Source organism: Eublepharis macularius, chromosome 1, assembly GCF_028583425.1.
Source record: "Eublepharis macularius isolate TG4126 chromosome 1, MPM_Emac_v1.0, whole genome shotgun sequence".
Taxonomy (NCBI): Eukaryota; Metazoa; Chordata; class Lepidosauria; order Squamata; family Eublepharidae; genus Eublepharis; species Eublepharis macularius.
In genome coordinates, this window is record NC_072790.1 from 67,471,166 (window position 1) to 67,492,090 (window position 20,925).

Genomic DNA, 20,925 nt, shown 5'->3' on the forward strand with positions numbered 1-20,925 from the left:
TCATTTATACCAGAAGGATTTCACATTATTCTTTGAAAAAGCAATTTCCAGAACAAAGTAATATGTACAGTTCCTATGTGTACATTTTCTAAATGTTCAATTTTTCTCCACGGTAAAATTATTTTTCAATAGAGTTCTTTATTGGTAGTCTTTAACTAGTGAAGTAAAGTTGCAAGGTAGGGTAGATGTGCTGGGGGCAAAATAATGGCCTCTACCAACTTATGTCTATGTTAATTTCAATAATATTTTCCTTCTGAAAAACAGGCAAGACCTGATAATTATAAGACAGAATACATTTATGAGTTATTATGCCAAAGAAATATAGTCAATGTAAACAAGCTAGCAAATGTTAGTTGTGAGACTAGAGTCTGAATGAAAACAGATTGTTAAACCTCAGTGATTTCAAAGGGATTTATTCACAATTAACCATTGCTGGGCTGTTCCACTAGAAATTCTACAGATGTGTACCTTCAACAGTGCACAGCAGAGCACTGGCATTATAAGTGTGCATGACGTAAATGGACTTAGATGCCAGCAATTAACATAACCGGCAACCCAATCCAGAGGGCCACGACTAGAGATGGGCGCGATCTGGATTACGATCAACCCCCCCCCCCCCCATAATGGCAATCTCCCAATCATGACCTGGTGGATCGTTGTCTTCCACGGCAAACGATCCAGCAGTCAGGACTCCGGGGCGATCGTGATAGACCGGAAAGCTAGACATTCAGGCGTCAACAATCTGTTCCCCTGGCAACGGAGGCAGGGGAATGCCTGAGCTCTGTTTGAAACTTGATAATATTTCCCCTAGCGAGGAAAAGCTCTTCTCAGTGTTAACTCTTTCAAAAACCCCTTGCTTTGAGAGCAGCTATCAAGCTGTTTTGCGCTCCTCTCCTGAGTTTGTTCAGTGCTGAAAGCGTTAACTGAAAAGAGATATCTCTCTCCTCCTGGCTTCTCAGCCCAGTGCCTGCTTTTTGCAAGAAGTTGGTATGTGATTTGATGTTTCATTTGTGTTTTTCCTATTTAAAAAACCATAGGATCCGCGAGGATCTGTGTGGATCCTGGTTTTACTTTCTTCCTGTTTAAAATATGCTTTTGGAAGACTGGCTGCTTGCTTTTAAAATCGGGTGGGATGGAAGATTCTATCCCTGCTTTTTTTAAAAAGCTGGCTGAAACTTGTTGACAGGGTGTCTCTCTCTCTCTCTCTATTTGGAGGCAGGGACGGGTTAAAAACTTTTCCCTCCTCTGCTCTAAGTACGTGTGTGTGTGTGTGTGTGTGTGTGAGAAAACGCCAGGTTAAAAACTCCCCTCCCCTCTGCTCTAAGTGTGTGCATGTGTGTGTGTGAGAAAACGTCCCCTCACTGAGGGGAGGAGGCTCGTCGCCGGGTTAAAAACTTTCCCCCCCATCTACTCTAAGTGTGTGTGTGTGGGGGGGCACCCCTCCAATCCCAGATCGGAAACGGGACTTGATTGGAGTGAATCGGTGATCTGGACTCGTCACCAGCGTGGATCCACAAACAGCTTGATCAGTATTTTGGGGGGGATCGTGCCCATGTCTAGCCATGACAGCAGAAGCGGCCAGCCACTGCTCATCTGAGGTGCTGCTAGTCTGCTCATTCGCCACGGACATTCTGCAGGGAGAGATAACACACACCCCTTCACAAGGCATGGACAGCATAGCAAGCATGCTAGAGTCCAAAGCAACCCCAGCAGCACCCACCAACTCAAGAATGTTCCTAAGAGACACACACACACTGGCAAAGCCCATCACTGCATGCTGATTTGGCCATTGCCCCTCAATACCACTCCCCACAAGAGAGCCAGCAGAAATACCCAGCAACAGCACACAGCTTGAACATTTCTCCCACAGCCCAGAGGGAAATGGTACCCATGCAGGCAACAGGACACCCACCACTACCCAGTGAGGGTCTGACTGGCAGCAAAAAAGTTGCCTGCAGACAAGCACCCCTGCTTGAAGCCACACACCCCTTCCCCAGAAAAAGTAAAAAGGTAAAGGCCAGGCTCAAACCCACAGTGCCCACCCCTGGCATCTTAACCACTGGGACAAGAAGGCCCAAGATGGAAAGGAGGCATGCCAGCATACCACAGGCACTCTACTGGAGCCAGGATGTTACCAACAGCCACTTGGAGGCAGGCAGAGATCATTGTACACACAGACACAGCTCAGTGGAAAGGCACTGGGATACCATAGCCAGGGGTCCTGGTTCTATTCCCACATGGGGGGGGTGAGAGGTGGGCAAAAGCCTCAGAGCTGATGTTTTGTCCTCTGCAAAACACAAAAAGGGGAGACAGCCCACCTGCGAATGAACCCTGCAGACCCATCATTTTGAAGGGACTTCCCTTCACAAGCCCTCGATGCTGCATTCATGGCATCAGCTTCCCTGTGTTCATCCTGGATCCCTTGGGCACTTGCACCATCAAGATGCATGGCTTATCAGATGCCTGCTGTGCTATGGGAGACTGTGGGACCTAGACACCTCCCCCATGCTACAGCAGCCACACACCCCTTTGGACCACCTTCCCACCCATCCCCTGTGGACTCTGCACATAACAGCTAGCAGAATAATAATAACAACAACATTTGATTTATATACCGCCCTTCAGGACAACTTAATGCCCACTCAGAGCGGTTTACAAAGTATGTTATTATTATCCCCACAACAAAACACCCTGTGAGGTGGGTGGGGCTGAAAGAGCTCCAGAGAGCTGTGACTAGCCCAAGGTCACCCAGCTGGCTTCAAGTAGAGGAGTGGCAAATCAAACCCAGCTCTCCAGATTAGAGTCCTGAGCTCTTAACCACTACACCAAACCACTACACCAAACGAGTATGGGAAGGGGAGAGGGACCAATATGTGTAGTCAGTCTTCTAGGTGCCACTGGACCTCTGCTATATCATGCAGCTGAACAAAACAGACATCCAGTGACACCAGAAAGATCAACTACAACAATACCACCATCTGCATCCCTGAGTCAGAACCCAACCTCTTTAATGTATGAAGGGGAGATCAGGAAGCCCCAAGGGAACCTCATCATAGGCAGCTCTCCTGGGAACACTTTCCTTGGAGTATGCCCCATTACATATGGCATAGTGATTTGTGGATCTGGCTGGGGTTGCACCCGTAAGCTCACACTGGTAGCTTCAGGTATGGAAGCCAGCATGGTTGAGATGGTGCCTAGACTCATGCAATGGGGAAGGAGGAGGCAGGTGTAGACCCCCAAGCTGGGGCAGCTGGATTCCCACTCCTTCTCACCCACAGCCCTAACCTAGATAGTCCAGGCAAGCTGAATCTCATCATATCTTGGAAGCTAAGCAGGATCGACCTCGTTTAGTTATTGTATGGGAGACCTCCAAGGAATACCAGGGTTGCTATGCAGAGGCAGGCAATGGCAAACCACCTCGGTTAGTCTCTAGCCATGAAAGCCCCACTGGGGGGGGGGGTTAACCATGTCAGCTATGACTTGAGGGCACTTTCCCCTCTGCCGCCACCACATAACGTTGCCAAATGCCTCTGCCCCAAAGTGGATCAGGAACAATCAGACTCCTACTGCAGGACTGATGGAAGTCCTCCTCACCACCCCGTTTTCTCCTAATTTATCAAAGCAGGGCCCACAACATAAGGCCGATACAACCACTGTGGAAGGGTCTAGATGGCAATTATGTGCTGCTGTATTTAACAGATTCTGGAAGCCATGATAAATATAGTTCCCATACTTTGTGGGCATGGTTGTACATACTTACCATAGTGTCCAGAGACCAAAGGAGGCTCTACCATTCAGTTTTATTACAGCCTTTATTTTATTACAACTACAACAGCCTTCTCTACCTCCCACACTGATATTAAGAGGATATTAACAGTAAACCTGTCGAATACTGCAGAACCACTCTGGTTGGCCTCGGACTGCAATAGCAGCAGTGCTTATTTGTAGCTGGACTTGGATAGGTAAGAGCTTTTAAGTTGAGAAAGCTCTGATGTCTGTCTAAACCACCCTCAGTGCATTGCGTTGTTCCAAAAAGTCCCTTGAAGTCAATGGTCTTAGAGGGAGTAACTCTACAAAGGCCTGCAGTACCTGTATAGGATTCTGCTACATAATAGTTGTGTTTCATGGATTTAGAAGATGCCCACTTGTGCTAGCTTGAGAAATAATATGTTTGCTTTCAGAAATACAAACGTACATTTGTATTAATGGTCTTTTTTGAAAACAGAAGTCTGTCTTTTACAGTGTTTCTACATGTGCACATTTATATGAGATTGCTTATTACTCATTTGCCATGGTTCAATGGGATTGAATGCTAGTAGCAATTCCCATACTTTCAAAATTTTGCTACTTTGTGCATGTCATAGACATTGGCCATGCATGAAATCTCTCATCTGTACCAAACACTGATGGATGGGGTTTTCTTTCATTTCTAATGAGCCATTGTAAAATGCCTGCATCATTTTATATTTGTTTGTTTAAACTTCATATTTTACTCGGATTTCTCTAAAGATGTCACTGTGCCTTCAGAAAACTATTGAATCAAGGGCAAAAGAACAAACAAAATTGATTTTGTTATGACTCATCAGCAGCAGGCATGTATTACAAAGGGCTTAGATTAGAAATAATGAGGTCACTAAGTTTCTTTCTTGTGCACTTTTCCCTTCTACTCCTCATTCTCCATGTATAGGTTTTGCAATTTCAACTTTTCTCATGAAGAGACATTGCAAATAAAAATTCCAAGTGGCAGCAATATGATTTGCACAACTAAATATGCCATTTTTGGATACAGTATAGAAAATATTAGACCCAATTCAGACATTGATGGAGTGGCAGGCTTGCCAATTCCCTGTTGATAGGCCCCATTTCAATCTAGTAATGTTTCAAGGATTAAAGATGTGTGATAGATTAAACACACACCACCATCGCCCTAATCTGGGCAGCTAGTCCCGGTATCAGTAATACAAATGGCATTGCAACAACCTTATGTCTATCTGCATGTTGCCAAGTGATGCCACAGAAAAGTGGAATAAACCACAGCTTATTTGTAGAGCACATGCCTTAAAGAAAGCATGTGTCAGGTCCATTCCACGACATCTTAAGTTAAAAGCATCTTGGGGAGTGGGGGGAGGAGAGAAAAAGCTCCTCACAAGAAAGTTTTTGCCAACATAGACAATACTGGGTTAGATAGACCAATATGCAACCCTGGCCTGTTCAAATCCAGATTTAAGTTAAAAAGGAGTTTCTCTAGCTAGACTTACTGCACAGTTACCACCACTGCCTTTTCCAAACACACATTTCTTTTTTTCTTGGAGAGGGGGAAGGAAATAACTGGTAGTAAGAAAACCTTAGTACACTCAAATCGCTTGCTACTTGGCCTCTACAAGAGATGTTCTGAGAACAGTTGGGTGTATCATTTTCTGACAAGGATTATAGGATTTATAATTGGGGTTCTACAAGATTCACAAGAGGGGAAGCTATCCTTACCCCCTCACTCAGTAGTCCAGTCATTTGCCTGCCAGCCAGCCAGCCTGGCCAAAGCACCACCTGCCTCTCATGAGGGCAAAGCTCCCATCCCCTCATGTGGCAGGGGGCAGTGTGGCTCCTCTGTCACCTGCCTGCAGATCTTCTGCTTCTCCTGCCTCCAGCACTGTCCCCGTCTTGGCACCCAAGATGGGCTGGGGGTGCATGGGCAGAGTGTTCCGCTCTTCTTCTTCGGCCAGCCTACAGTGTTGCAGCCAAGACAGTTGGGGGCAGCAACAACTTCCAGTTTTCTTCCTTTGCCTACCTCCAGTGTTGCATCCTCAGTGGCTGATGGGAGAGTGGCTTCTACTCTTCCCCTCTACCCTCATCCTCCACACATGTATGCCTGAGTTGTGAGAACAGTTGTCTGCAGTTACACAGGCTTAGATTTTGTTCTTAGATTTGTTGTTATCCCCCCCCCTTTTTTTTTTAGGATTTTTTCTGCAAACCTGGTTTGTAAAAATGAATGTTTTGTGTCTATAGGGCCCTAATTAATGGATTTAAGTATCCACAGATGGGCTCACATTGGCAAGTAGATATAATGACCATTATCTGAGCAAAGCCCTCTGAAGGTGCCACCCTGTAAAGGGGCAAGATCAGCCAATACATGTGCATTCTTTGTTGTGGCTCCCACTATGTAGGAGGTCAGGAAGGCTCCCATACTTTTATCATTCTGCAGAATTTTACAAAGCAGAAATGTTCAGGAGATCATTTTTTAAAGAGATTGTAGTCTAATGGAACAGTTCAGGAGGTTGCTTTTATAAGAGAACAGAATTGTAGTCTACTGTAGTCTATTTATTGTAGGTCTCATCTTGCTGCTTTGTCTCACCTTTGCAATTCACTTTCTGCATTGTTAATGCTATATTTTGCCTTAGTTTGCTTTAGGGATGTGCACTAAAAATTGGATTTTTTTTTAATTTGGGTATTAGGAAGGCCATAAATATTGGTATTCCTGATATCTGAATCCAGAAATACTGGTTTAGTATTTGGATCCAGGATTTGCGGGGGGGGGGGGGGAGAATCTCAATATACTTGGCTTCATTATTCTCTATGAGGGAATTTTTCTGGGGGAGGGAAGCCAGGGAAGTGTTTTTCAAACAAACTACACCAAAATTGCAGCAGATTAAAAGCTAGCTGTCTTCTGATGACCTCCCAAGTTTCCAATCCAATCCAATTTATTACAGCAAAAGCCAGCAATATAAAACAATACGATTACAAGCAATAAATCAATATTATCAATACAGGAAAACCACAGGCATAAAGGGATAAGAGTGAAAATGGAATAACAATAATGAAAATAGAAAAAAATTTATAATGTTTTTTCCACTAAGAGAAGTTTACGTTTTCTGATAGCTAAAGAGCAGAATTTGGCCACAGCATAGGTTACTGAGCTCTGAGAATCTTCTAAAAGAAATTTGCGCAGAACTTCTGGTCTAAATTCCAAATAGGATTGCAAAGGGATGAATTTAGACAAAAGAGGTAGTATGAGGCGAGACCGTTCTTCACAATAAAATTCACAGAATAAAAGTATGTGAGTAACCAATTCCACCATATTGTCCATGCATGGACATAAGCGCTCATACATTGGTATCTGCCAGAATTTGCCGTACAATACAGCTGAAGGCAATGCCTCAAACCGGGCTCTAGAAAATGCCCATCTGTAGGGTAATACTGGATAAATATGGGGCAGCTGAAAAATTAGGCCAAGATTTTAAGCACCTGAAGTTCTTGGGAAGTAAAGCTTCTTCATTTTGAAGTTCAATATCAAGAAGCCTCTGAGTAATAGCTGTTTTTGCCATATTCAGGGTTCCATTAAAAAGATCTTCAGGATTTAGGCCAATTTGCTTGATCTTGTTAAAGATTTGTGTGAACCAAGGTGGATAAGGGTTCGCAGCTAGGAGATGAGTTCTCATTCCCTTTGGATTATAATGAATTTTCAGCCAGAGGAATATTGCCTGTTCCCATACTTTTAATTCAACTCTGGGTAATCCTGCCTCTTGTCTAAGTATTACATTAGATGTACTCTTGGGAGCACCAAATAGAGATCTAAGAAATTTTGATTGGACTGTTTCAAGAATCTTAAGATTGGCAGAGAGTCCAATTTGTGAGCCATACAAAAGTTGGGCCAAAGATTTTGCCTGGTAAGTTTTTAAGGCCATAGGGAGAAAGCCAGCGCCTTTCCTTCTAACCAATTTAAGGATGGCATTTGCACTTCTCTCTGCTGAAGTGGCTGATGAGGTCAGATGTGCTGAGAATTTGGCATTATAGGAAAAAGTTATGCCTAAATACTGAAAGTTCTTAATTTGATCTATGACATTTCCTTTCATATTCCAGATATATTTCCTAAATGAGCTGCCAAAATGAACAATTTTGGTTTTAGAGAAATTAATTGTTAACAATTCAATGTTACATTGATCATTAAATTTTTCTAAAGCTCGCTTCAAGCCAACTTTGGTCTGAGATAAAAGAACAGCATCATCAGCATACATTAAAATTGGAACTTTTCTGCCACTAGAGAACACGGGCATGAGTGTCCGTTGTATGAAAGCATGTGATTAGAGAATTGACATAGATGTTAAATAGGAACGGGGCCAGTAGACAACCTTGTCTGACCCCTTTTTGGACTGGAATTCTTTTTGAGAGTCTGCCGTCCGGTGTAAGTCTTATCTGAAGGCTATTATTTTCATGTAACTTAATTAATAAAAACAATAGCCTTTTATTGATGCCCAAGTCAGCCAATTTAACCCAGAGCCTTCCCCTAGACACAGAATCAAAGGCTGCCTTGAGATCCACAAAGGCCCCATACAGTGTCTTCTTCCAGTGTTTCACATATTTATAAATAAAATAATCTAACACCAAGCAGTGGTCAATAGTGGAGCGACCAGGTGTAAAACCGGCCTGTTCAATCTCGAGTAGATTATTTTGGTCTAACCATTCACACAGTTTTAAACAGAGATGTTTCGTGTATAACTTACAGATCACATTCAAAAGACTAATTGGCCTATAATTTGACGGATCAGAGGGATTACCCTTTTTAAATATGGGAACAATTGTGGCCAAGCCCCAATCCTTAGGAAATTGAGCTGAGGCATCTATGTATGAGAACAGATTTGCTAAGACCGGAGCCCACCAGTTTATATGCGATTTCAGAAGCTCAGCAACAATAAAGTCACTTCCTGGGGCTTTACCAGATTTCATTTGTGAAATTAACAAGGAAATTTCAGATTCAGAGACTGGTGGCCACTGTGTAGAGTTATCTAATGAGATAGCAGGGGGAGCAGAGTGCCACTGATCCCTAAACAAAGCACTATAGTGCTTTTCCCATACATCTGCGGGGATAGTACTAGCCAGGGAAGTGTTTTTCAAACAAACTACACCAAAATTGCAGCAGATTAAAAGCTAGCTGTCTTCTGATGACCTCCCAAGTTTCAAGAAGATTGGGTCAAGGGGTCTAATTCTATTTATTTTATTTAATTATTTAATTCAATTTATATTCCGCCCTCCCCGCATCAGCAGGCTCAGGGCTGAGTACCTGAACAAGGTTCCTCCAGCTACTCTCCAGTGTATCCAAGGGACGGGGACAATCCCATGTTTTTTCCTGGGCAAAGAAGCCCTAGCCAAACACAGAAGAGCAACCACTGACCCAAAGATTCCCAGAAAGAACTTACAAAGCCCATCAGAACCAGAGAATCCCAGAATAATTGGTAGCAGAAGGCACATACACCTGAAACTTGCCACCATTTGCAGCAAGTTTCCCTTGGATTTTGAAGGTTTGGGGAAAAGGAGGGAGGGGGGAAGGAAAAGAGGTGACTCTCAGGCAGCAGGTTAGGAAGAGCTCTAGCTGTCTGTCCAATCATGCCAATTCTCTCATAGAACATGGTCTATGAGAAAATCCTTGTCATTGGACAGACAGAACTCACTCTCCCTAACTTGCCTAAATGTTTTTGTCATCTGCCTTGAGTCTCAGCAAGATAGGCAGCAATTTTAACAACTTTGGTTTCCAAGGTATTTATTTATTATTTCATATTTATATCCCACCCTCACTGCAAGCGGGCTCAGGGAGGCTAACAACATTTAAAAACAATTTTAAAACATTACATCTGTATAAATATTAAAACACCATTTAAATAGTGACATTTTGTATTGTGCAGCAGCAGCAGCAGGAAGACTTATAATATTTTGCATGCATACTGTGGTGGACAGTTTTTCACCGGGGGCGGGATAAATTTCCTTTTCCCTCCCCAGGCCAGCAGAGGCCCAACCTTAGCCATGAGCCTGGTGGAACAACTCTGTCTTGCAGGCCCGGCAGAAAGACAATAAATCCCTCCAGGCTCTGGTCTCGGTAGACAGAGTGTTCCACCAGGTAGGAGCCAGGACCGAGAAAATCCTGGATCTCGTCATGGCCAGGTGGGCCTCCTTGGGGCCAGGGACCACTAATAGCTGTTTTTCTCCCGATCAGAGAGTCCTCCAGGGAGTATATGGGGAGAGATGGTCCCACAGATACGCTGGCCCCAGTCCGCCTAAGGTTGCTGACCCATAGAAGCTGAGAGACACTGAGACTGATGTGAAAGAGAGTTTCAGTAACCTGGTAGAGGTGATTATGCATAGAATCATATCTCATTTCTCTCTCTCCCTCTTTTTTTTTTGCAGTGTTTTATTAGTAACATTGACTGCAAAATGGTGCAAGTGAATGAGAAGCAACCAAAAGCTGTGTCAAAATGTACATAGTCCGATAAAATATTTTTAAAAATTCTCTTAGTTAACCTACGTAGAATAAAAGGTGAGTGAAACGCATGAACAGAAGTGGGGAAATATATTCATCACTAGGTAATAAATTGTGGTTGTCTCACCTGCCCAAACCATTTTATAGGTGATCTTTCCTGTATGTACTCATTTCAAAAGGATGCATAAATAAAAAGTAACTCAGAGGGCTATTAGTAGTATGATACAGAATAACATGTCAATACTAAATCCGTAATTACTTCAAAGTGTCTCACCTGGAACAGAGAGAAACAATAGGAGCACATATTTTCTTATCATAACCAAATGTGTTGTGACCTTTGGTTCATGACGAAGCAGATTTCTGCTGTAGCTTCTTACAGAAATTGATTCTAGCACCCACAGACATCAATTTTCCTTCCTTTGCTAATCACAAAGAAAGTGGCATGTTGTTACCTCTGGATCACATTTTGCAGATGAGACTAAGCTGTTCTTCCTTATGTTTTTACCAATTCTATACTCTGCCAATCACTATTTTAACTTTTTATAAAGTGTGGCCTGTTTTGCCAGTCAGCTCTGCCAGGTGTAGAATTTTACTTTAGCCGCACCATTGCAAATAACAGCCTGTACTATTTTATAGCTCAAATCAATCCATAAGAGTGGTGATTTATTAAACCTTCTGTTCTAAACTGTGAGGACTACATGCTTTAAGGACTGAAAACTACAGATATTTGTTGTATCCCTATTAATGAATTAATATAGCTTTTTGGTTTTTTCCCCACCGATACTAACCCCATTAGCAAACATTAAAGGACAGATATGTAAACTGCAGATAAAATATCATTGCAGCTGTTCATAAGAAACTGCTGATATTGGTCCATCTAGTTTGCAAATCTGAGTGCCTAAAACTTGTTTCATCCTAAATGACTGGATTTCTCACATTACTACTGAACTGAAAAGGAAATTGGAATACGAATGTTAATTTCAATGCTGAGTTCAGTCTGCCGTCTGCTCTTACTGGCACCGCTTTCAACTGTTGTTGCCTTTCTGCCTTCAACTGCACCTTCCCCAGAAGCAGTCAACAGCTTCAGCCACAGATGGAGAATCTGTATAGTGCTTACTGGTCCCAGATGCCAAGCTCTGGAACACTTCTTGCTAGCAGCATCTGGCTGTTTCCCTGGCAATTCATCTATGCTTCACGGCAGAGCTGCATCTCAGACTATTTTATAGTTTGGCTGTTGCACTTCTGGCTGGCCTTTAGTTGTGCCCGCAGTGGAAATGAGGAGGATGGAAGAGACTGCACACACAGCTGGTTAGAGAACAGGCTGCAACTTCATTAAGCACATAGCCAGTAAAGGGAAATGTCCATGTCATAGGCATGGTTGAACTAGCCCAAATGGCAGAAGAATACAAGAAGCAAATAGTTCCAGGTCCATGTTTGTTGCCTTTAACGACTCATCATGATGTTGATGGGTGCCTCATCTCACTTTGAATCCATACCAGAGTCCCTGCATGTTGTTAAAACATCAGCAAATCTATACACTGCCAGTGCTAACCAAATTGTACCAGCAATTCCAAAGAAGATACTAATAGATGGCTTAAACTAGGCTTTGTTAATGGCTTATCTGCATCACTTTATTCTAACTTTTAAGTGTGGGTTGTAACTACTGACATTAGATATCAGCATTTTGGGCAACTCCACTATGGCTCCCAACTTGGCTAGCATTATTGGTAATTTTGCTTATCCTAGCATGCATATCAAATTGTGTGGGAAGATATTAAGCCTCATTCCCCCCTCTCTCAATATGTCCCTCAAAAAAACTAAGGTCTTGGTTGCTGCTGCTCAGCACCAAGGGAGTTCCTTCCCCAAGCCATATTGCCACAAGGTCAATGACAGGATAGCTGTGGAATGGCCCTTCATTCTTAATTGCCTCCAGCAGGTGAAAAAAGAACTCCATTCAAAGCTAACATGAAAGAAACCCCAAAACTTCCTGCTCTGTCCTCAAGATGACCAGCTAATCCCATATTGTCCACAAGGGATGGGTAACTGGATGCAACATGGAGGAGGTGGAACAGGCATATAAAGTATCTCCAACCCACTTTACCACTGACTATGCACTAGCCCAGGCCTACCCCATAGTGCCATGCTGTTCAAGGGGCATGCACAACAGTATCCTTGGCTCTAGACAGGTTAGTTATAACAGCAAGCAAAGAAGAATACAATTGATATGCAGCGTAATCCTAAACAGAATTACACCAGTCTAATCCTATTGATCTTAATTGGCTTTGACTGGAGTAACTCTGTTTAGGATTGCACTGAAAATCTCCTAAGAGCACTGTGGGACCAGAAAGTATTTCTGGGAAAAGCTAACTGATTTTCCACAGTACTACATATACATAAACTCAGTTTAAAATGCACAGGAGAGATCATCATATATACAAAAATCACAGAAATCATATATACAAAAAAAAAGTGTGTCCCTGCGAACAGCCCCCCCTTCCATTTTCCCCATGATGGCAATAAATGAAATGCTATTTAATAGCAAGAGAAACAGGTTGAATTTGTTGCTGATTGAGCCATGGTTTGCTAGTTTCATATATACCATTATTTAAGTTGATTGACTGAACTAAATGTCACACTTTTAGACAATTATATCCCCTCCCCCACAAAAAAATTATCATTGATAAAAAAAATTGAGGTATTTCAGTGTATTGGTATAATAAAAGTTAGGTGCATATGACATCTTTCATTTCTAATGTGCGATAAAGTGCAGTCAAATTGCAGCTCCTGCTAATCCAGCGTACCACATTCTGCATACCTGCCACATTGCAATATCTCCCTAGCTTTGGCTGCCCTAAGCCAAGAGTGTAACTTCCCCATCTAAACTCAATGAGACATAGTAAACAGCTACTATATTACTTCCTGCCTAGAGGGCATATTTTATTCTTCAATGGTTCCTCAGAACAGTGACATTTTTACATAAAACCCTAGTCAAACATAAAATTTAAAACAACCCACTATCAAAATCTGGTAAACATTTTTCAAGCCAATGTTTCTGTTTATACCTGCCAATAAAGCAAAATGGGTGCTCCTGGTATCTTGCATGAGCAAATGATAACATTAAAAGAGCCCTTTTTTTATTGGCTTTCGGCAGTAACAATCATGGAAATGGTTGCTTTGGTGAGCACAGGTGAAGCATATTCGCAGCAAAAATTGTAAAATCATATTTAAATATATGTAGTTTCCTCTAAGAAGTTATTGCTGTTTCCCTAATGCATACAGGTGGTTTAGAACTCAAGAAGCTGAATTTACTAAAGCATAGATGAACGTAATGTAGCTTCCTCCGCCTTCCTTTGAAAAAAGTCCAGTTTACATAATCATTTAAATATACAGGGCCATTCTGAATAATTAGAAAACTGGTTTCTCATGTATATAGCCCCTAAAGTCCATGTAGATATATTTTCAATTTTTAAAAGATGCAAATAGAATTATTATTGTATAATTTCAATAGTATCTTTTCATTTACAAAGTACTTCGTATTTCTTACTTATTTCCTATTACTGTGCCTACTGCATTAGATATTGTAATATCAGGCATATTACTTAGTATGTGAAGATATGGATCAGTATTCCAAATCAAGCAACAGGCTTCAAAATTGTTAAAAGGGTCTATTTCTGGAGGGGGAGGGCTACAGTCGTGACTTCTTATGCAGTCATGTCATTTGATCAGGATGAGAAAGGGCATCTATACAGAAACAGGCCGGCACCATGCATAATAATAAACAGGATAGTGCTGTAATGGTAGGACAGTGATAATTAAGAGCAATTCTTTCAAGATTTTGATGATGAACTACAAGCAATACCTGGGCCATTTTCACACTACTAACCTGCTTCCGTGACGTTGTGAAACATCACACAAAAAATGCGGAAGATTGCATCTTCTCGCAACAGTTTTGCACGATGTCGCACAAAACTCTCACGAGAAGACACTATCTTCTGCATTTTTTGTGCGACGTTTTGCAATGTTACGGAAGCAGGTTAGTAATGTGAAAACGGCCCTGGTCAGTACTTGGATGAGGAACAAAGAAAAGCAGCACTGGAAGTTCAGTCTTACAGAGTTACTCCTCTGTCTCCTTTCTACTGTTCAAAAGTTTCAGGTGCAAGAATAGATATCCACAACCACTGGATCCTAGACCAATTCTAGCTCCATCCCCAGTTAGCAACACACTCTATCCATTCAACCATTGCAGTACTTGAAACTGCTCAGATACATCAAGGAGAGGGAGGGAGATTTGCCCCCCCAGTTGGAATGAAGACAGACACAGGTGTTGGATCTAAGGGCCACTTTATTAAATAGCCTCAACGACAACATTAACATAACTGCAGCTAGGGTAAAGCGGCACAGGTCAAGACACGGAGTCCTACCTAGACCTCCGCCTTGACCTGCCTGGGCGAGCCCCGAAACCCCGGGTGCGAGCCCTCCATGTGGATGGCTAGAAGACCCGGCCAGCCAGGCAAATGGGTTCCCCCCTTTCAAGCTCCTAAGCCTCAGCCGTACAGCAGTGAGGTAAGGACTTGCACGTGGGGTTCCCCCAAGCAGTCTGCCCACGCGCGCTGGCAGCCGTCACAAGCAGTACCAGCCGCTCCTAGCAGACCCTTCTTCCCTACCAATAGGGAAACACCAAGGGTGCTCACCGGCCCGCTAATTCTAACCCAACTCCATACCGCCAGGGACACCACTAACAAGCACCACCACCAGCCAAATTCCATCACTCCTGACCAGGTGCAAGGTAGGCAAAAAACCTCCCATCCCGAGTCCAATTGGGGATAAGAGGAAAAAATTCCTACCTGGCTCTGCAAACAGCAGCCGGCTAATCCTGCACCAAGAACAGGGTGAGGTGGGTGGGCCGAGTGTTAAGCCAGACTGAGGCTGGGTGAGCGGAGCCTCGTTAACGAGGCTGCTGGCTCCGCCCACCCAGCAAAGCCCCGGATGCCCGGGAAGGCTGGCCTGCCTTCCATCCTTCCGGGCGGGCAAAACACAGCCACCTCCTTAATCAGCTATGCTGCAGGAGGGTTGGCCGATTTGCCCCCCCAGTTGGAATGAAGACAGACACAGGTGTTGGATCTAAGGGCCACTTTATTAAATAGCCTCAACGACAACATTAACATAACTGCAGCTAGGGTAAAGCGGTACAGGTCAAGACACGGAGTCCTACCTAGACCTCCGCCTTGACCTGCCTGGGCGAGCCCCGAAGCCCCGGGTGCGAGCCCTCCATGTGGATGGCTAGAAGACCCGGCCAGCCAGGCAAATGGGTTCCCCCCTTTCAAGCTCCTAAGCCTCAGCCATACAGCAGTGAGGTAAGGACTTGCACGTGGGGTTCCCCCAAGCAGTCTGCCCACGCGCGCTGGCAGCCGTCACAAGCAGTACCAGCCACTCCTAGCAGACCCTTCTTCCCTACCAATAGGGAAACGCCAAGGGTGCTCACCGGCCTGCTAATTCTAACCCAACTCCATACCGCCAACGCAAGAGCCAAGCCTCTGCTTAGGCTCGAGCGCCCCACTAATGGCCTAATGCCAACCTAAGCCCCAGCTGCAAATCGTTGAGGAATATCTCATTGCCAGTTTCCGACAGGTGTACCCCGTCACCCCGGTAGAGGTCGGCAAATTCGGCCCTGATCCTGGGGTGCGGCAAATACACCCCCAAACCCTCGGCTAGGGATTTCTGTATGGCCCTATTGGCCTTCATGCGGGCCCGCTCAATAGCTGGGCGGTCTTCCGCTTCCCGCCAAACCCTTCGAGGCAACATGGTGGACCACATGACCAGCACCCCTGGCCAACGCCGGAGTATCTCCTGCAAATCCCATTTTGCTTGCAGAGAGAGAGCCCTACCATGAATAAGCCCCAGGTCATTCCCTCCCAGATGAATAACTAATATATGGGGCGCAGGGCTCCGCCGCTCCCTAAACAAGAGTGGCAACAAACCGGGCCACCGAAGGCCGCGACGACCTTGCCACTCCACCGTAGCCCATTCAGACAAGCCAAGCTGGGACCCGACTCGCGTCCTCCTAGCTTGATGAGCGGCCCAAAACACCATACTGTGCCCGCAGATCAAAATCCGACGTTTCTCCGAGCAGGACACAGCACCTAAGAAAACATCATTAGTAAAACCCTTAAAACCGCTTGAGAGGGCGAATGTATGAACGGTAAGCAGATGACTTCCATCTGCCAACTCCCTGAATGGCCTGCGCTGAATACCCCATGGCTGCTGCCGTAGAGGCAGCCCCAATCCTGAAAGAATGGGTGCCGAATTTGACGCCTGCTAACCCAAACTTAGCCAGCGCCATTTCGGTAACTGTCCAAAACTGGTAGCGCGTCAATGGCAAACCATCCTCATGCTGAAACAAAATTCCGCAGTCAGTACCCCGCACCCTAAGGTACCTACGAAGGGCCCTTACTGGACACAAACTTGGGTCCGCACAGGTCCCAAGGCTAACCACAGCCCCCTTCCGCTTCTGATCCGTCTTAGATCTCCGAATCATGAGGGTAACTCCATCCCCCCTCAACTGTACATCCTGGGCCAGCAAGGCCCGGCCAGATGTGTCCCTTTTTGACTGTACCACCAGCTCACTGACCCTCAGTGCACCAAAAAATGCTACCAAAGCTGCTGCATGAAAGAGCTTAGCCTCAAAAACGGAGGTGCAAATGTCACCCCAGGCCTTGATAAGCCCCTTCAGGATTGTAGGAGAGATAGGCTCCCTAGGGTCAGTCCGCAGCACAGCCTCACGCGACCAGCCCTCTAGCATTTTGCGCACCCGGAAGTCTCCCGTGGCCTCAGAAAACCCCCGTGCTTTGCTTATAAATGCCAAAGCGGCCAACTGGCCACGAATGGACTTAACTGCCAGCCCCCGACCCTTTTGGTGCACACAAAATTGCAGCAAGTGCTCCACAGGAATGGGCCACAGCTGGCGCAAACAGAAATCCTTCCTAAACCCACCAAATTGGCCTACCGCTCAGTCGTAGGCACGCTGAGTACTGGGAGCCAACGCCAGCCTCACGGCCCTGGATACCTCGGACTCCCAAGCTGCCATAACTCTTGGGGCATCTGAGCTGGCACCTTGTTGGCCTCCAGGGCAAGCTGCCAAAACCGCTCCATCTGTTGGCGAGACAAAGCGTCCGCCACCCCATTACTCACCCCAGGAACGTGCTTGGCCTTAAACAAAATGTTCCACCGGAGACACAACAACGTAAAGGCTCTAACAAGCCTCATGACCCGGCAAGATTTTGAAGTCAAGGAGTTGACTACGTGAACCACCGCCAAATTGTCGCACCAGAAGTGGACAACACGGTTAGCCAATTCCTGTCCCCACAGGTGGACTGCCACCAGAATGGGAAAAAACTCCAAAAAGGTCAGGTCCTTGTCTAACCCAAAAGCATGCCAGTCAGGTGGCCACTGATCTGCGCACCAATGCCTTCGGAAATAAACACCGAAGCCCAAAGAGCCAGATGCATCAGACGTAACCTGCAGCTCGGCTTCAAGCAACAGGTCATCCCTCCAAAAGGTAATTCCATTGAAATCCCTGAGGAAGTCGGACCAGACGTCCAAATCCTCACGCATCCCCCTAGTAACCTTAAGGCGGTGATGGGGGGCCCGAAGTGATGACATGGCCTCACAAAGCCTCCTCAAAAAGGCCCTACCAGGGGCGACTGCCTTGCAGGCAAAATTCAGGTGACCCACTAGCTGCTGCAGCTCTAAAAGTGACACCTTCCGCTTAGATTTGAACCCTTGAAGCCTGTCCTTAAGGTCAGCGACCTTTTCTGGGGGGAGTCGAAAGCACTGCTTGACTGTATCCATACCCTGGACGGAATGCAAATTATCTGACATAAACGGGGAACGTGGACCTTGAACCGGGATCCTAAAACCCAAACTAAAACCTTGAAACAAAAAGAGGGCATCATGCCTCCTGGGGTAGTCGCGCAGCAGCCTCTCAAGGACCTTCAGCCTTACCGGGCTGGGACCCTTTACCGGAAGGCTGCTGGCCGGCAGCACCACCACCTCTGGGCTTCCTACCGCCGCCACCCTGTCTAAGCTTGGGGCAGGAATTGTACGAGTGGTACCCGGCGCAGGAAGGGCACTCATGCCGGAACCTACAAGGCTTACGGCCGCACTGCCCCTTAAACGCAAACTCCCAGCACAGCAGCCGGGGTTGAACCTGCTGCCCCGCTGCAGAGCGGGTAGTGCCAGTCGAAGAAGCTGGAGTAGAACGCTGAACCAAGTGACCGCTATCAGAGCGGTCACCCACACTGGGCTTTGCTGGAGACATCACTTGCAGCCACAGCTGCTGGTGAATCCGGTCCCAGGGAATATTGGGGTTAAGGGCAGCCCTCATTCTGAACTCTTCGTCGTACTGCATCCAAGCAGCACCCGAAAAGCCAGTATAGCCCTTGTAAATGATGTCTAGGTACTGCAGCAAGGATGCAGCCCTATGAGGCTGAGCCCTCACCAGCACCCCTGCGTAAATTAAGAAACCAGGCAGCCAGTTAGCCCATGTCCTATCAACACGGCGTCGCTTAAGACGCTCCTTATCCCTGTCATCCAACTCATCCTTATCCTTCTTTTCCAATTCATGAAAAAGAAGGGTAAAGAGATCAACATATTCACCCTTGACAATCTTATCACGGGTGGCCTGGGTTAAATGATCACCCAGGGGAAGCGCTGTGTCCCCAAAGGGTAGGGCACTAAACGGCACCTGCCCATATGCCAGGGCTGAGTAGGGGTAACAACCCCAAAGCCCACCTGCACAGCCAGGCCACAGTGCAGCTTGCCCCTGTCCCCATAGGCCATCAGTACCTACCCACGTGGGATGAGATGGTGCAGCCTGGTGAACCCCAGCCAACCCCGCAGCCTGGGGCTGCCACGGTTGCTGGCCAAGAACAGGCCAAGCCGAGGGAAGTTGCTGCACCGTCCCAAGGGCCGCACCCGAAGAACCCTGCATGGAAGGATGCCCAAAAGGACCCCATGGCCATGAAGGTCCAGGTCGAGGTGCAAGTTCCTTACCAACAGGCTCCTGAGGATCCACCGCCACTGCCACTGGTGCAGAGTCTAAGACCACCTCTTGCTCAGGGTCCACCTCCGGTTCCGCCTCCGCATGTGTTGCAGCTGGCTGAGTACCACTGGAATTACCCGCCGCAGGACCTGCAACACCTTCCAAAACAGAAAGACGCCTAAGAATTTCCCTATTCGTGGCATCTCTAGAAGCCCCTCGTATGGGCCGAGCCCTGCCCTTACCAGGCGCAGGCGCCAAGGATACACCTTTACTCCGCTCCAGAGCAGCTATACGCTCCAAAATGTCCTGCTGGCTAACCTGCTCCCCCTCATCATCAGAAGAGCTGGCCACAGGAGCCGGACGGTTGGCTGGCGCCCGCCTGGCAGGCTGCTTGCCCTTAGGAGGGCCACTACCTTTTTTAGGGGGCATAACGCCAATCAAACAATCTCCCCCCACAACAACTGCCTATAAGGCAGCACACCGTACTGCCCGCTCACCACCCCAACCTGGGATCAAAAATGGCCACCGCCTGCAAGGCAACAAAATGGCCAACACTCTAAATTTTGGTGGGGCCCAGTTCCCCTGTTATTGCAGGAAACCAACCAGGCCTCCAGGCCCCCGAAATGGGGAGCCCACTACGGCCCTAGAGGCACAATATAGTGGGCTAAGGAGAAGGGTGGGCAATAAGCTGATACCCCCAGACACTGTAACACGGGGGGGTACCCAACACCCCGCAGCCACCCAGCAAGGTTCGCGGAGGAGTGAGTGGGGGGGGGAAGGCCGAAATGGCGCGCCGCGCCGGCAGCCCACTACGGGCCGCACTGACGCACAGTGGGAGACCCGCCGCAGCCCAGGCCGACCCTGGCTCCCGAGGCCGAAGTGCCCGCCTATCAGCCGCAGCAGGGGCAGATACGAAAAGGCCCCTCCGCTGCCGCAGACGCAGCAAAAGGCCCGCCGCTGAAACCGCCGCCGAAAGGCGCGCCACCGCCGCCGCCGCGTAGCCCGACGTCGCCTCCGCCGCGGCAAACACGCCCGTTGCCGCCTCCGCAGCCACCGGCAGTCCCGCTGCGAGAAAGCTGCCTCTGCCGCCGGAGCTGGAGCCGGAGTTGCCGCCGCCGCCGCCGCCGCCGCCGCCGCCCAACCCAACGCTCGGGAGGAGAAGAAACACGTCCTCTCCTTCCGAGCGTTAAGCCAGACTGAGGCTGGGTGAGCGGAGCCTCGTTAACGAGGCTGCTGGCTCCGCCCACCCAGCAAAGCCCCGGATGCCCGGGAAGGCTGGCCTGCCTTCCATCCTTCCGGGCGGGCAAAACACGGCCACCTCCTTAATCAGCTATGCTGCAGGAGGGTTGGCCGACTTTTCCTCTTATCTTCTTTGTGCTCTATTCTGACTTCATTGGTGTCATCAATTAGGGATGTTAAACAAAATCACATATCCGCTAGTGCAATTGAGGATTTGAGAATTAAATAGTTACTATCTAACTTGCACCTTTGATCACTAATGGTTCTAATATTATGCCAGTGAATGAGAATGATCAGACAGGAGAGGTGAATGGCAGATGTCTCCTGGGTCTTACATTAGGATGTAAGAAGAGCTCGGAACTACAGAAAAGGAAATTATTTGTTCAATGGTTTGAACGGATGG

The 20,925-nt window shown here is 46.7% G+C and overlaps 1 protein-coding gene across 1 annotated transcript in view; it reads right to left on the reverse strand.

Annotated features, from left to right (window-relative positions):
• Nucleotides 1-19,947: 19,947 nt before the first annotated feature.
• LOC129324194 (fibropellin-1-like) overlaps nt 19,948-20,925 on the reverse strand; it is a 142,699-nt gene continuing 141,721 nt past the window's right edge. Inside the window, exon 7 of the mRNA XM_054971276.1 lies at nt 19,948-20,459. Within this exon, the coding sequence (XP_054827251.1) occupies nt 19,948-20,459 (512 nt within the window). The remainder of the gene's footprint in view (nt 20,460-20,925) is intronic.